At 43.6% G+C, this 12275-nt stretch overlaps 1 protein-coding gene across 2 annotated transcripts; it reads left to right on the plus strand.

Moving 5' to 3' along the window:
* The first annotated feature begins 2138 nt into the window (after positions 1-2138).
* Positions 2139-11914, plus strand: LOC127304069 (probable chromo domain-containing protein LHP1). 2 transcript variants are annotated; one of them, XM_051334783.2, is made up of 5 exons: positions 2139-2614; positions 10294-10380; positions 10465-11151; positions 11413-11473; positions 11553-11914. In XM_051334783.2, the coding sequence occupies exons 1-5, from the start codon at positions 2259-2261 to the stop codon at positions 11598-11600; spliced, it is 1239 nt and encodes a 412-aa protein (XP_051190743.1). In that variant the 5' UTR covers positions 2139-2258; the 3' UTR covers positions 11601-11914. The 2 variants fall into 2 exon arrangements, with proteins under 2 accessions (XP_051190743.1, XP_051190748.1); XM_051334788.2 differs by lacking the exon at positions 2139-2614 and adding an exon at positions 5352-5875.
* The last annotated feature ends 361 nt before the right edge of the window (positions 11915-12275 follow it).

A 12275-nucleotide genomic window follows, 5' to 3' on the forward strand; every position in this document is an offset into this window, starting at 1 on the left:
ATCAACAAGTGCACGGTGATATAAAACCCCATTTTTAATGATGTTGTTCCTCCGATCCACAGTAGTCTCCTTGTTAGTTAAAATTCACTAAAATAAACTAAAATCCCTATATTTTTTATAAATTGAAAGCCCAAAAATACATCACGTCACACAAACATTTTATACGAGGGCGCAACCCACTTTAATACGCCATAGGGGCACCGCATCCATCAATGTGCTCTAAAAGAAAACGAATATACACAGAAAAGAAAAAAAGAGCTAAGAGGATCTCCAACAACAGACACCTCAAAAGAGTCCGCGCGGTACCAAAAAATTTCGCTCGAACAGACGCACCAAAATAGCGCACACTAAACATTTTGCCGCGCGGTATAAAGCGGCCGCGCGCGGTACAAAACGGCGTGCACGACGCGTCCTTAACCGCCGCTGAAAACTCTATCCCGTCACGCGCCGCCCTCTCGCCTGCCACGTGTACCACCGCCGCCGAGACCGCGTCGTCACCATGCCCCCCCACCCCCCCCCCCCCCCCCCCGCACAACTCCTCAGGTTTTGTGGGCGTGCGCACCCACCCGAGCGGCACGTTCTATGCGGATATGCGCGCCGGTGGCGCTCGCCTCGCCCTCGGCACCTTCGACACTGTGGAGCAGGTGACGCGCGCCTACGACTTGGCGGCATGGCGCCTCGGGCGCCCCCGCTAGCAGCTTAACTTCAAGGACCGCGAGTCCCTCGTGGAGGCGGAGTTCTTGGCCGGCTTCGACAACCTCGTCACCGCCGAGCAGCGCCGCTGCCGCCAGCAGCTTCAGCGCCGCCTCACCATTGCGCAGGCGGATGAACGCGCCATGGAGGCGTGAGTCGCCGCCTTCCCGCAGGATGTCCTCGACGAGCGCGCCTTCTTCGCGCAGAAGAAGGCGGAGCGTAGGGCGAAGAAGGAGGGCATTCGCGCGCAGGCGGTTCATCGAGGCGCAGGAAGCCGGCCCAACGACAATCGACGGAAACGAAGAACGTTGGGTGGATTTGGTCCTGACTGAGCCGTCGGAGTCATCGGGACCGAACTTCAACTTCTCCAATTTTTAGATGTATTGTATCCATTTAGTTATTGTTCTTGTCGTCATTTTAAAATGTATTTTTAGTACTCCCTTCGTCTATTTAATAGATGTCTATAAATAGATGTTTGAGGTTTATTTAAATCTGGATGTATCTAGATGCTAAGATTTAGATAAATGTTAGACGTAAATAGACAGAGGTAGTACTATGTTTGATCTTATTTTCAATGGTGTGTATGCAAAACTTGTTTTTTTAGCGCTGTATTTTACAGCATCTGGTAAAGCATTATTTCCGCGCTTTATTTTTTCGCCCGTCTGAGAAACCTAGAGACCGTCCGCGACTAAAAAAAATAAAAATCAGTGTTGTATAATTTTTTTAGGCGCGTCTGTTGGAGATGTTGTAACACACATGGCTGCAGGGATACCGAGGGAAAGAATAATTTGAGAGCAGCAGCCCGGTGCGCTCTGTCCTGCTCTTTATTTTTTATAAAAAGCGAAAGTTATACTTAAGTCTTTTAAAAGAACTTAGATATATGCAATAATGTATGCTACAAACGTGCAAAATCTTAATGTAATTTTTTTATGTTCTAAACTACATAAAAATGATAAAATCTGATAAGTTTTATAGTTTTAAAATGTGCACTATTTACTATACTCAAATCACCATATTTGTCTCCTTTTGTGTAGCCTAAAATACAATGAATTTTACACTAAATCCAGGACTTTTCCAACTTTTTAAATATTTTTTCAAAATTTTAAAAATAAAAGGATAAATATAGCTCTATTTGTCCACTACCGTTTGGGAGGTCGTAAAACATCACATGGTTAAACTACATACAAACATTTTCGATTTTATACAAAATTAATTGACATTAATTTGTTAGATACAGGTAATTAACTTGGATAGGAGGGAGAGGGGCACTGTATCTTTTTTTTGCGATCACACAGGCACCGTATCCAATTAATGTGCCGTAGCGCTGTAAAAAAATAGAGGAACACACACAGAAAAAAAAACTAACACACACGAGCCTACACCTGCAGGGATACAAATGGAAAGAACAATTCCAAAGCAGCCGCCGCTGCCTATGTCACCACGCAAGGAAGGACAGGAGCTCCGTCCTGTTCTTCCCGTGTCGCCCAAAATCCAGCCAGCAAATCTGCAAAAGATCCGCAACAGATTAGGGCCAAAGTAGAGGCGGAATCAGGTCAACACTGGTCATGGCTCGAGGCAAAAAGGATTCCCCGGCGGCAGGCGGTTCCGGCGATTTGATGGAGGAAGGCGAGGCGGCGGAGGTGGTGGAAGAGAAAGAAGAACCCAAGGGAGTGGAAGAGGAGGAGGACTGGAAGGGGGAGAAGGATGAGGATGAGGATGATGACGAAGAGGAGGAGTGGGAACAGGAGGATGAGCAAGATGAGGACGGCGACGAGGAGGAGGCCCCGGCGGAGGAGCCCGTGCAGGGGGTTGCCTCAGGGAAGGGGTCTCCGGCGAAGCTAGCGGATAAATATTACGAGGTTGAGACTATCCGCCGTAGCCGCCGCCTCGGCAAGGGCCAGAAAGAGTACCTCGTCAAGTGGTACTTGCACCTTTCTCTCCCAACCTCTTCCGTTTCACGGAATTACCGCTTTATTGTCCTAGCAATTGACTCTCTAGCAATTGATTGCTGATTCGCTTGTGGATCACATTTGTTGTGTGTATCATTGGTAAATAGCGTTGGGTAAATAGTTCTTGCATGGACGAGAGGGACACACATTGAAGCATGATCATACATGGAGATAGCAACAAGCGTGTGAGGATTGAAGAGGGCGTCACAAGTGGAGATTTCAGAACTTTGAAGCCACCATAACGATGATTGAAAACTTAGACGAAATATACAAAATTATACTTCATATTTTCATCCATAGCATAATATAGTGTTGTGTCACCTTTACTTTTGGGCCACGCCTATGTCATTTTCGTAGTAATTAAGTTAGCCACCTTTTAGAGTCTGTATTTGAGGAGAAAATGTCTTCTAGGGTTTGGTTTGGCCATCATACATATGGCTAGCCGGAACCCCCACCTTTTCCTCCTTAAATACCTCCATAGCCGTCACTTTTTAGACTAGGATTTTGATTAGACTAAAAGTTAGCCATTGCTGCAACTCTCGTGTATTTCTTTTGAGGCCAACACCCAGAACAAGACTGACTTTTTGGAATCCCACATTATTCAATAAAGTTTTCATCTTCATCCGCAATATCCCGATTGCATTATTAGTTCTTAGTTGTTTTCGATTTCAGGTAGGAATTAAGACCCTCGCTGGTAGGCCCTACTCGCTGGTTAGGCTAATCGTGCACCCGCAAAGAATGGTAACTCCCGCAAATTATCCTAGCGATTGCATTGGCGCATTGGCGCAGGGACTTTGCACGTGTAGTCGGATCGTCAAGCACAAACTCCACCAACAAATCGACTTATCCTTGATCTCATCGAAAGATCAGACACCTTTGCCCTATCAGTTATGCACAAAATTGTGTAAGGCCGGTACTACCGGTCACTAGGACCGGAAGTACCGCCAACTGATGGCTGACCTACTAATGAGAGGGGCCACCGGAAGTTGGATGGAACAAGGGTGGTAGTTCCGGCCCTACTTCGAGAAACGACAATTTCCTCGTAGCAGCCCTCAGAAAGGAATTGTTGCATTTTCGGAAGTGGAACGGAAGTAGGGCAGTAGTACCGACCAGCGGTACTACAGGCCAACTACCAGTGCGTAGATGAAAGGGCGCAGGAATCTGCTGCAGGTGGGGGTATCTCGGCGGTAGTACCAGCGTCAGGGACCGAAACTTCTGCCCACCAGCGACCAAGCTGAAAACAACATTCTGTCATATAATCTTTTCCGAGGAAACCAATATCGGCGAGCGTGATACATATTAATAACCCGTAGACATTAACACCCGTAAAAAAAATCTTGTGTTGACACCAAACACACAAAACACATTTAGTGTGGGAAATGCTCTTTCAGCCTCCAATTAAGTTATGGAGGTCGTCCCAAGCTTGTACGAGCTCGGTGATCATCCTCAATGGTCCCATAGTGGATCGAGGATTTCACTTTTGGTGGGAAGGGTCGAGGATAATATGGTGCACAATTGTGGCATTTGGAGTGCCTTGTGCCCCCACTCCGCTCCAATGGAGGGTAGCACCCGCAAGAGTGTGAATTTCGGGATACATCGTCATCTCCACGTGTCTCGGTTAATTCTTAACCCGAACTCCTTTACTTATGCACTTTAGATTGTGGTAGCCTTCGTGGTTGATGTTCTATACATTGCTATCATATTGTTGCTTATCTTGATTAGCATAAGTTGTTGATACACATAGGAAAACCCTACTTTGTAGATTTTGTGCTTGTCAAGCTAAATGTATGTTTTATTCCGCACTTGCTCAAAACCCCAACTTAAAATGTTTCAACCGCCCATTCACCTCCCTCTAGATGGCATCCTTGATCTTTAAAACCCTTTTTGGATGATGTACTCCCTCTGATCCATAATACTTGTTGGAGTTTTAATTCAAATTTAAACTAAAATCAACTAAAACCTGACACATTTTGTAGATTGATGGTGTATAATTTGTTTTGGATGCAAAAATTGTAAATGGGGGCTGAGCTACATATAGCTCTTTACTTTTAAAAAAGTGAATTTATATTTTAAGTTTTAAAAAAATCGTAGATATAGGCAATAATGTATGCTCCAAACATGCAAAATCTTAATGTGAAATTCTTTGTATTCTACACAACACAAAAATGATAAAATATGACAGTTTTGTAGTTTTAAAATGTGCATTATTCACTATACTCAAATCATCATATTTATCACTTTTTGTGTAGCCTAAAATTATAATAAAACTTTTGCACGCGAGTAGATTTCATCGTTTGCTAAATCTAGGACTTTTTTTCAAAAAAATATTTTAAAAAAACATTTTTATTTTTTTTTAAATTTAAAAATAAAAGACTAAATATACCTCTATTTCTCCATTACGGTTTTGGAGCCCTAAAACATCACATGGTTATAAACTACAGAAATATTTTTTTATTTTATACTACCTTTATCCAAATTATTAATTGACATTAATTTGTCTAGATACAGGTAATTAATTTGGATTGGAGGGAGAATAAGAAAGCCGCAACCTACTTCAATGCGCCGTATGGGCACCGTATCTTTTTTACTTTTGCGATCACACGGGCACCGTATATCCAATTAATGTGCCGTAGCGCTGTAAAAAATACAGAGAAACACGCACAGAGAAAAAAAAAGCTAACACACACGCTCCTCGAGTCTGCACCTGCAGGGATAGAAAAGGAAAGAACAATTCGAGCGAGAGCAGCCGCCGCTGCCTACGTCACCACGCAAGGACAGGAGCTCTCCGTCCTGTTCTTCCCGTGTCGCCCAAAATCCAGCCTGCAAATCTGCAAAAGATCCGCAATAGATTAGGGCCAAAGTAGAGGCGGAATCAGGTCAGCACTGGTCATGGCTCGAGGCAAAAAGGATTCCCCGGCGGCAGGCGGTTCCGGCGATTTGATGGAGGAAGACGAGGCGGCGGAGGTGGTGGAAGAGGAAGAAGAACCCAAGGGAGTGGAAGAGGAGGAGGAGTGGAAGGGGGAGGAGGATGAGGATGAGGACGAGGACGAAGAGGAGGAGTGGGAACAGGAGGATGAGCAAGATGAGGAGGAGGAGGAGCAGGAGGAGGCCCCGGCGGAGGAGCCCGTGCAGGGGGTGGGGTCTCCGGCGAAGCTAGCGGATGGATATTACGAGATCGAGACTATCCGCCGCCGCCGCCTCCGCAAGGGCCAGAAACAGTACCTCGTCAAGTGGTAATGGCACCTTTCTCTCCCAACCTCTCCCGTTTCACGGAATTACCGCTTTGTTGTCGTAGCGATTGACTGCTGATTCGCTGGTGGATCACATTTCTTGTGTGTATCATTATTGGTAAATAGTTCTTGCATATGAGGCGTGGTTTTGATATGATTTGGTTGGTTCATGGACAGTAGCAAGTTTTTAGAGGGAGACGGTGTTATGACCCTGTCTAAGAGAGATCAGATGTAACCCGGGGGAGGGGGATACCAGGGAAATTTTGGGAGAGGAGAGACGAACTTGGGGCACAAGTAGATGAACTTGGGGGAGATGCCAGATTTCACGATTCACTTCAGTTGTTCTCTCGTTACAGCGTTTGGGTGTAAATAATGTGCGTACTCGCTTCTCAGTGAGGGTCCAACTCTCATGTGAATTCCCTTAGCATTTTCTCTTATATGAAAACGTAAGACAGCCCCAGCCTCCTAAACTGCAGCTCAAGGAGAACGAGCTTGCAACGCAGGCAACATTCTCTCTGGAAGTGAAGACCGTTTGTTTGATCAAGACCTACGCCGAGTAATCTTCACTAGTCTATGATCCAGTATCTCTTCAGGAAAATCTTTGAGTGTGGATGGTAATTCAGTAAACACTGGAGTGTGGTCAGGCACACGTTGTTTGAGCTGTGAGACATGAAAAAGCTGGATGTATGTCCATTTGCCTCTCTCTACTGCAGCATACATACAGCTCCAACACTTTGAAGAGTTAATTTTGCATCAAGAAGCTACTGATGATCATGATGAATGAACCTATCCTTGAGGTAAAGTTTTTTTTTATAGTGGCTAAAGCATATGCTTGTTAAGTTTGAGGCACCAACCAGTAGAACCAAAAGTCCGAACTGATGGAAAGGTGGGAATCCACATAAAATGTAGCACCTCTCACGTATGACTCGATGAGGCGTATACGTGAAGAGACGCTATAAGGCCTAGAGGGCAAGAGCAATTTTTATTAAATTGCGAAAGCCGAGGCTTGAAACCAATACCTCTGCTCTGATACATTATTGAGTTGATGCACCAGCCAGTTCGCCCAAAAGTCCGGACAGCTGAAAAGGGCTAGACATACGGGAAGACCGTAGACGTGGGATCGATGAAAGGCCACAACTATTTTTAGTACTCCAAAGCTTTGCTATAGAAAGCAATGGGGTGGACCTCTTGACACAGAACTGCACTAACTCCAGTAGAATAGGCATATGGTTTAATAGTAAATTGCTTTGAGAAATCTGGAAGAGTAGTACTGGGGTATGACACATGGCTGCTTTCAGTTTGTCAAACGCTTCTTGAGCATGAGGAGACCACTGAAAGGAAACATTCTTCTGCAGCAATGTGGTCAATGGTTTTGCTAGAATGCCATATCCTTGTACAAATTTTCTATGATAACCCCTCAGGCCCAGCAAACCCCTTAATTCAGAGTTAATTAAACATTGAAAGTGGCTGGAGTATATTTCTTAATCCAAAAGGCATGGCTCTAAAATGGAATTGACCATGATGGGTTTTAAAAGCAGTTTTCTGTTTATCATCCGCTACCATTCTTATCTGATGATAGCCACTTCTCAAATCCAACTTAGAGAAAACCACTGCTCTAGCTAATTCATCTAGCAACTCACCAACAGTAGGAATTCTTATCCGATGATAGCCAATTCTCAAATCCAACTTAGAGAAAACCACTGCTCTAGCTAATTCATCTAGCAACTCACCAACACTAGGAATAGGGAACTTATTCTTGACGATCACCAAGTTCAGTTTCCTGTAGTCCACACAGAACCTCCAGGTCCCATCCATCTTATTTACTAGGAGAACTGCTGAGGCAAAAGGACTCAAACTAGGTGTAACAGTACCAGCTTGTATAACCGCATGAACTTGTTTCTCAGTTTCATCTTTCTGATATGGAAAACACCTGTAGGGCTACAGTTTACTGGTGCAGTGCTTTTGAGAAATAGCTTGATCAAAAGCTCTGGGAGGAGGTAGAAGATGCGATACCAACAACATCAAAGCCTTTTTCCCAAGCAAGTTGGGGTAGGCTAAGGTAAAGAATATGGCTCCTGAAAAATGTCTTCATACTATAACAACAACTCATGGGGACTGTCAAAATTTGATCAGATTGGTCAATGAGGGCAGTGGCCCAAAGCTCATTGCCTTCACACCACTTGTGGCTTTCTTCAATAGTTGCCTCCTCCATGTTAAGTTGTTCAGAATAAACTTCACCATGTTGTGTGACCTCTTGCCCATTTTCAGTCACTTGTATCCATTTTTGTTGCCAGTAACACTTCATAGGACTCCTAGGTCATCATAGTCACCAAAATCGGGGACTTTCGTGTCATGAGTAAATGTGAAACCAGCTATCCACCACACAAAATCTGAGCGACAATCCATATATGCTCCATTAGCCACCTTAACTGGCCGGGAAGGAATTTCTTTGGGTATTAGGTTCAGTCTTGGAACCATCTCAGCATTCAACAAGCTGTGAGAACTCCATGAGTCTACTAACAGAAGGGAAAAAAACTTGATTTCTGGCAAGAGCTTGGAGCCAAATGCATTTTGAATTTTCTGAACTAGCTATTAAGAGACAGATAACACCCATCAACACTATGAGCAGCTTAGCTTCCAGAAAATCGTTACCTAAGAGTGCAAAATCTTCATTATGCTCCATAGTTTTTAATTCTGCAGGAGGAGCACATTGATGATTGGGGGCAATTTTTTCTCCACACTTAAAACAAAATCCATTGGCTCGGCGACATTCTTTCAATTGCCGAGCCTTTCAAAATTCGCCTGTCCCATATTGGACTTATTGTCATACTTAGGAGCTGACTCAGGTTTGGCAAATGTATGTCTGTTATTCCAACACTCCAACACACCTTCCTGAATCAGTGCAAAGATGGCTGCCTGAACCACAGTTGTGGGTTGGAGTTTCAACAAGACCAATAAACTCGTCCTTGAGACCCATTATGAACTTGTTCACCAGCATCAGCCCACTAATGGAGCTGCCATACAATTTGATCTGCTACACAAGCTGATCAGGTTTGGGCTTATGCTCAGAAACTGAATCTGTCTGCTTCAGCAAGTGTAGTTCCCTCAACCTGTCACGATTATCATTCACATCGAATTCCAACAAAAGTTTTCTTGTATCGACTACCAATGAGAGGTATTATCCACCATATACAGAGTTACTTCTGCTACCCTGAATCCTTCCGTAACTCGGTAAATGCGTGCAACATGTATATAACCACAAACGAGCATAGTGCCATCAAACTTAGCGAACTCCAAGTGTGTCGCCCGTGATGATCGGAACTGTCAGTGCCCTCATGGGTAACCGGAGTAGGTGGAACTGTGTATACCTTTGCTGGTAACGACGAGGATGGAGAAGGCTGCTGCTTAGTTGGTGATGGGGTGGAGCCCCTCAGCGTCCCCCAAATCCCAGGACCATTGCGATCTGTCACCTGCTTGTTGATGGATTCGCTTGAAGCATTCACTGTTTGCTTTTTCATGTTCCTCCTGTAATCTTGCATCCTAGCCAAATAGATTCTTGGACCATAGGCGTACTGGCAGTAAATTTGATTACAGTGGCAGTTACTATGCTTTTAGATATCTCTATATCTATGCTCCCTGATTTCTAGCAAAGTTTTAAATAGCCGGCTATAGCCTGGCTATAGAGACCTGCCGCTGCGGCTATGCCATTTATAGGCTAAATTAAAAAAAAAACGCTAATAGCCGGCTATAGCCCTTTTTAGCCCCTATTTAGCCTCTAATTTAGCCGCTAAACCTCCTGTATTTTCTCAATATAATTAGATAAAACTTGCAAGTTGAATACTTGAATACATGTTTGCCTTGAAAAGTTGAATAAGTCGTATCACGCATCGTGTTTGAGTCATAGTTTTCCTCTTCTTTTGGTAAGATGTGACTGAAATATTCCAAATTTTTTAAAAAAAGGCTAAATGGAATAACCTGCTATAACCCGGCTATAGCCTTTTATAGCCTCCAAAAAAATCGCGGCTAAATGAGATAGCTGGCTATTTTAAACTATGATTTCTAGTGTGGTTTTGGGTTGAGTTATGGTTTCCTGACTCAGCAATGGTAGCTGTCCGGTTATGTCCTTTGGCAGTCATTTGCAATGTAGCAGATTTATATTTGTGCTTTTTAGTTCAATTATTGGATCAAACAGTGCATCCTCCAGTTGTATATGTTTGGTAATGACTAAACCACACATAGCTCTAGCTTCTGTTTTGATTCTTCCAATAGATGCATTTGCACTGCATGGGTGCCTTTTCATCTCTCTTTCATTAGTTTGTGATGGTTGATTTTGCTGCATCTTCAGTTTATGCATATTTTTAGTGCAATTGTATTGTAAATGTAGTTCTGATGCTTATATCCCTCATATTATGAGTTGTTAGGCGCGGGTGGCCGGAGAGCGCTAACACATGGGAGCCAGCCGAAAATCTAACGGCCTGCTCTGACTTTGTGGATGCTTTTGAGAAGCGGTATGCATCTGAAACACTTCTCTATCTAAGTTTAAATTGCATTTGCATAAGATATGGCACAATAGTTTTGTGTATGCATTGCAGACAGCAACCAAGGTACCATGGTAAGCGCAAGCGTAAGGTCACGACTAATCCAGTGAGGAGTCCTAACACTTCTCATGGTAAAAGGGGCCGCCCACGTCGTTCAGATCCCCGTTTTTTATCCCACATCCCTGCCCCAGAACGCAAAACATTGCCTCTCAGGACAAGTAGTAGGAGAGCTACTAATAATACTAGTAAGAACTCGATTGTGGGGTTTGATGCATCAGTAAATGTGGTTGCACAGCCAATTCTTGCTCAAAGTGTGACACGGGAGGGTAGTTCCAGTGTGCCGCCGGATGGGTTTCCATGTCAAAGAGCACCTATATCTGTTGTGGTTCAGCAACAAGATGAGCTTCAGCCTGGCAATGGTTTATCAACGGTTGAAAATCCAGTACATGCACCTCCGTCTCAAGGTGTCCAGGTGACTGGTGCCAAGAAGCGCAAGCTTGGATCAGTCAGGAGGTTCAAACAGGATGAAGTACAGCAAGATCAAGGTGAACTTCAAACTGGAAGGTCTGGGAAGCCTGGCGCCGAGGATGTTGATTCCACAGAAGGAGAAACTGGTGATAGGACCAAAGGGCAGGGTTGTGGCAACCAACTTCATATTATTAAGATCATCAAGCCAGTGCGCTACTTCGCCACCATGACAGATGATGTGCAGCAAGTTGCAATAACATTCAAAGCACTCAGGTGACCAGCTTTTAATGGTTAATTCTCTTGTTCTTAGTTTGGTTTTCAGTTATTGCTATTCCATAGTATTATTTTGGCATTGCCCCATTGCAACAGCAGACCATTGATTTGTTTGAGCGCTTGCTTGTGTATCCTTTACTGCAACTCACCTGGAAGTAGAAACTTGTATCCCCAGAATAGCAAAAAACTTTTACCCTCAACTGAATATCATAGTTGTTGCCAGTAATTACCCTCAATTTCTTTATCGTTGATGATGAACAGGTCTGATGGGGAGGAGATCTTTGTGGATGACAAGGAACTGAAAAATAATAACCCATTGGTGGTATGCCGCATTGTCTTCTCTATCATGTTACCTTATGAATGAAAATATACCAACACCACAGTACTATGTTCTTTTGCAGCTTATAAACTACTACGAGCAGCACCTCCGTTATAATCCCACCTCGTGAAAAAGATGCACCGAAGAAGTTTGGTTTCACTTGCTGCATGAGTTGAGATGTCTTATGCTGGAAAAAATTGCGGTAATATAGTTTTAGCCTGGTTACGTAGAAGTCGTGCTGAATGATGGTAGTGGAATGGGAAACCAGAGAAATATCCTATGTAATATGTGCTGATAGGTTATTGGACATCTTTTGTGACCAGCATCCCCTGTACTAGGCACCCTGATAGGTTATTGGGCTCATGACGTTCGAGATGTAAAATGGAGCAGTTGTGTATTTTTTGCTTGGCGTCACTGCTTGGAATTATATGGACTACCTTCTCATATGAAGTTTCAACCAGAACACTGCGGGAAACATCTTAGAAACTTGCCTTGATTAGTGTACCAAACACGTAGAATCCTTATTGGCAAACAGGGCTTTGCATGTATATCTCCAATGCAACAAGAAATAGGTTAATTGCCAACGTATATGTACTTTTTTTAAAACATAATATATTAAACCAGCAAGCAAGCCGCCTCATTAAAAAAAATCAGTCCCCTTAGATACCCTGGTAAGGAATAGAGTACATAAAACACTTGCTACTACAAATTTAGAAGAGTTGCATCATTTAGTAAAAAAGGGATAATAACATTTTGGGGAGCATCACTCCACCTCAACACTGAGTTTGTACTAAAAGAGTTTCTA

The sequence above is a fragment of the Lolium perenne genome, chromosome 1 (genome assembly GCF_019359855.2).
Source record: "Lolium perenne isolate Kyuss_39 chromosome 1, Kyuss_2.0, whole genome shotgun sequence".
In the NCBI taxonomy this organism is placed as follows: domain Eukaryota; kingdom Viridiplantae; phylum Streptophyta; class Magnoliopsida; order Poales; family Poaceae; genus Lolium; species Lolium perenne.

Excerpts from the sequence above, each read along its gene's own strand:
- LOC127304069 (XM_051334783.2), top strand. The coding sequence starts at position 2,259 with ATGGCTCGAGGCAAAAAGGATTCCCCGGCGGCAGGCGGTTCCGGCGAT. Across the intron at positions 2,615-10,293 it reads AAAGAGTACCTCGTCAAGTG|GCGCGGGTGGCCGGAGAGCG; the intron begins GTACTTGCACCT and ends ATGAGTTGTTAG. Across the intron at positions 11,152-11,412 it reads ATAACATTCAAAGCACTCAG|GTCTGATGGGGAGGAGATCT; the intron begins GTGACCAGCTTT and ends GATGATGAACAG.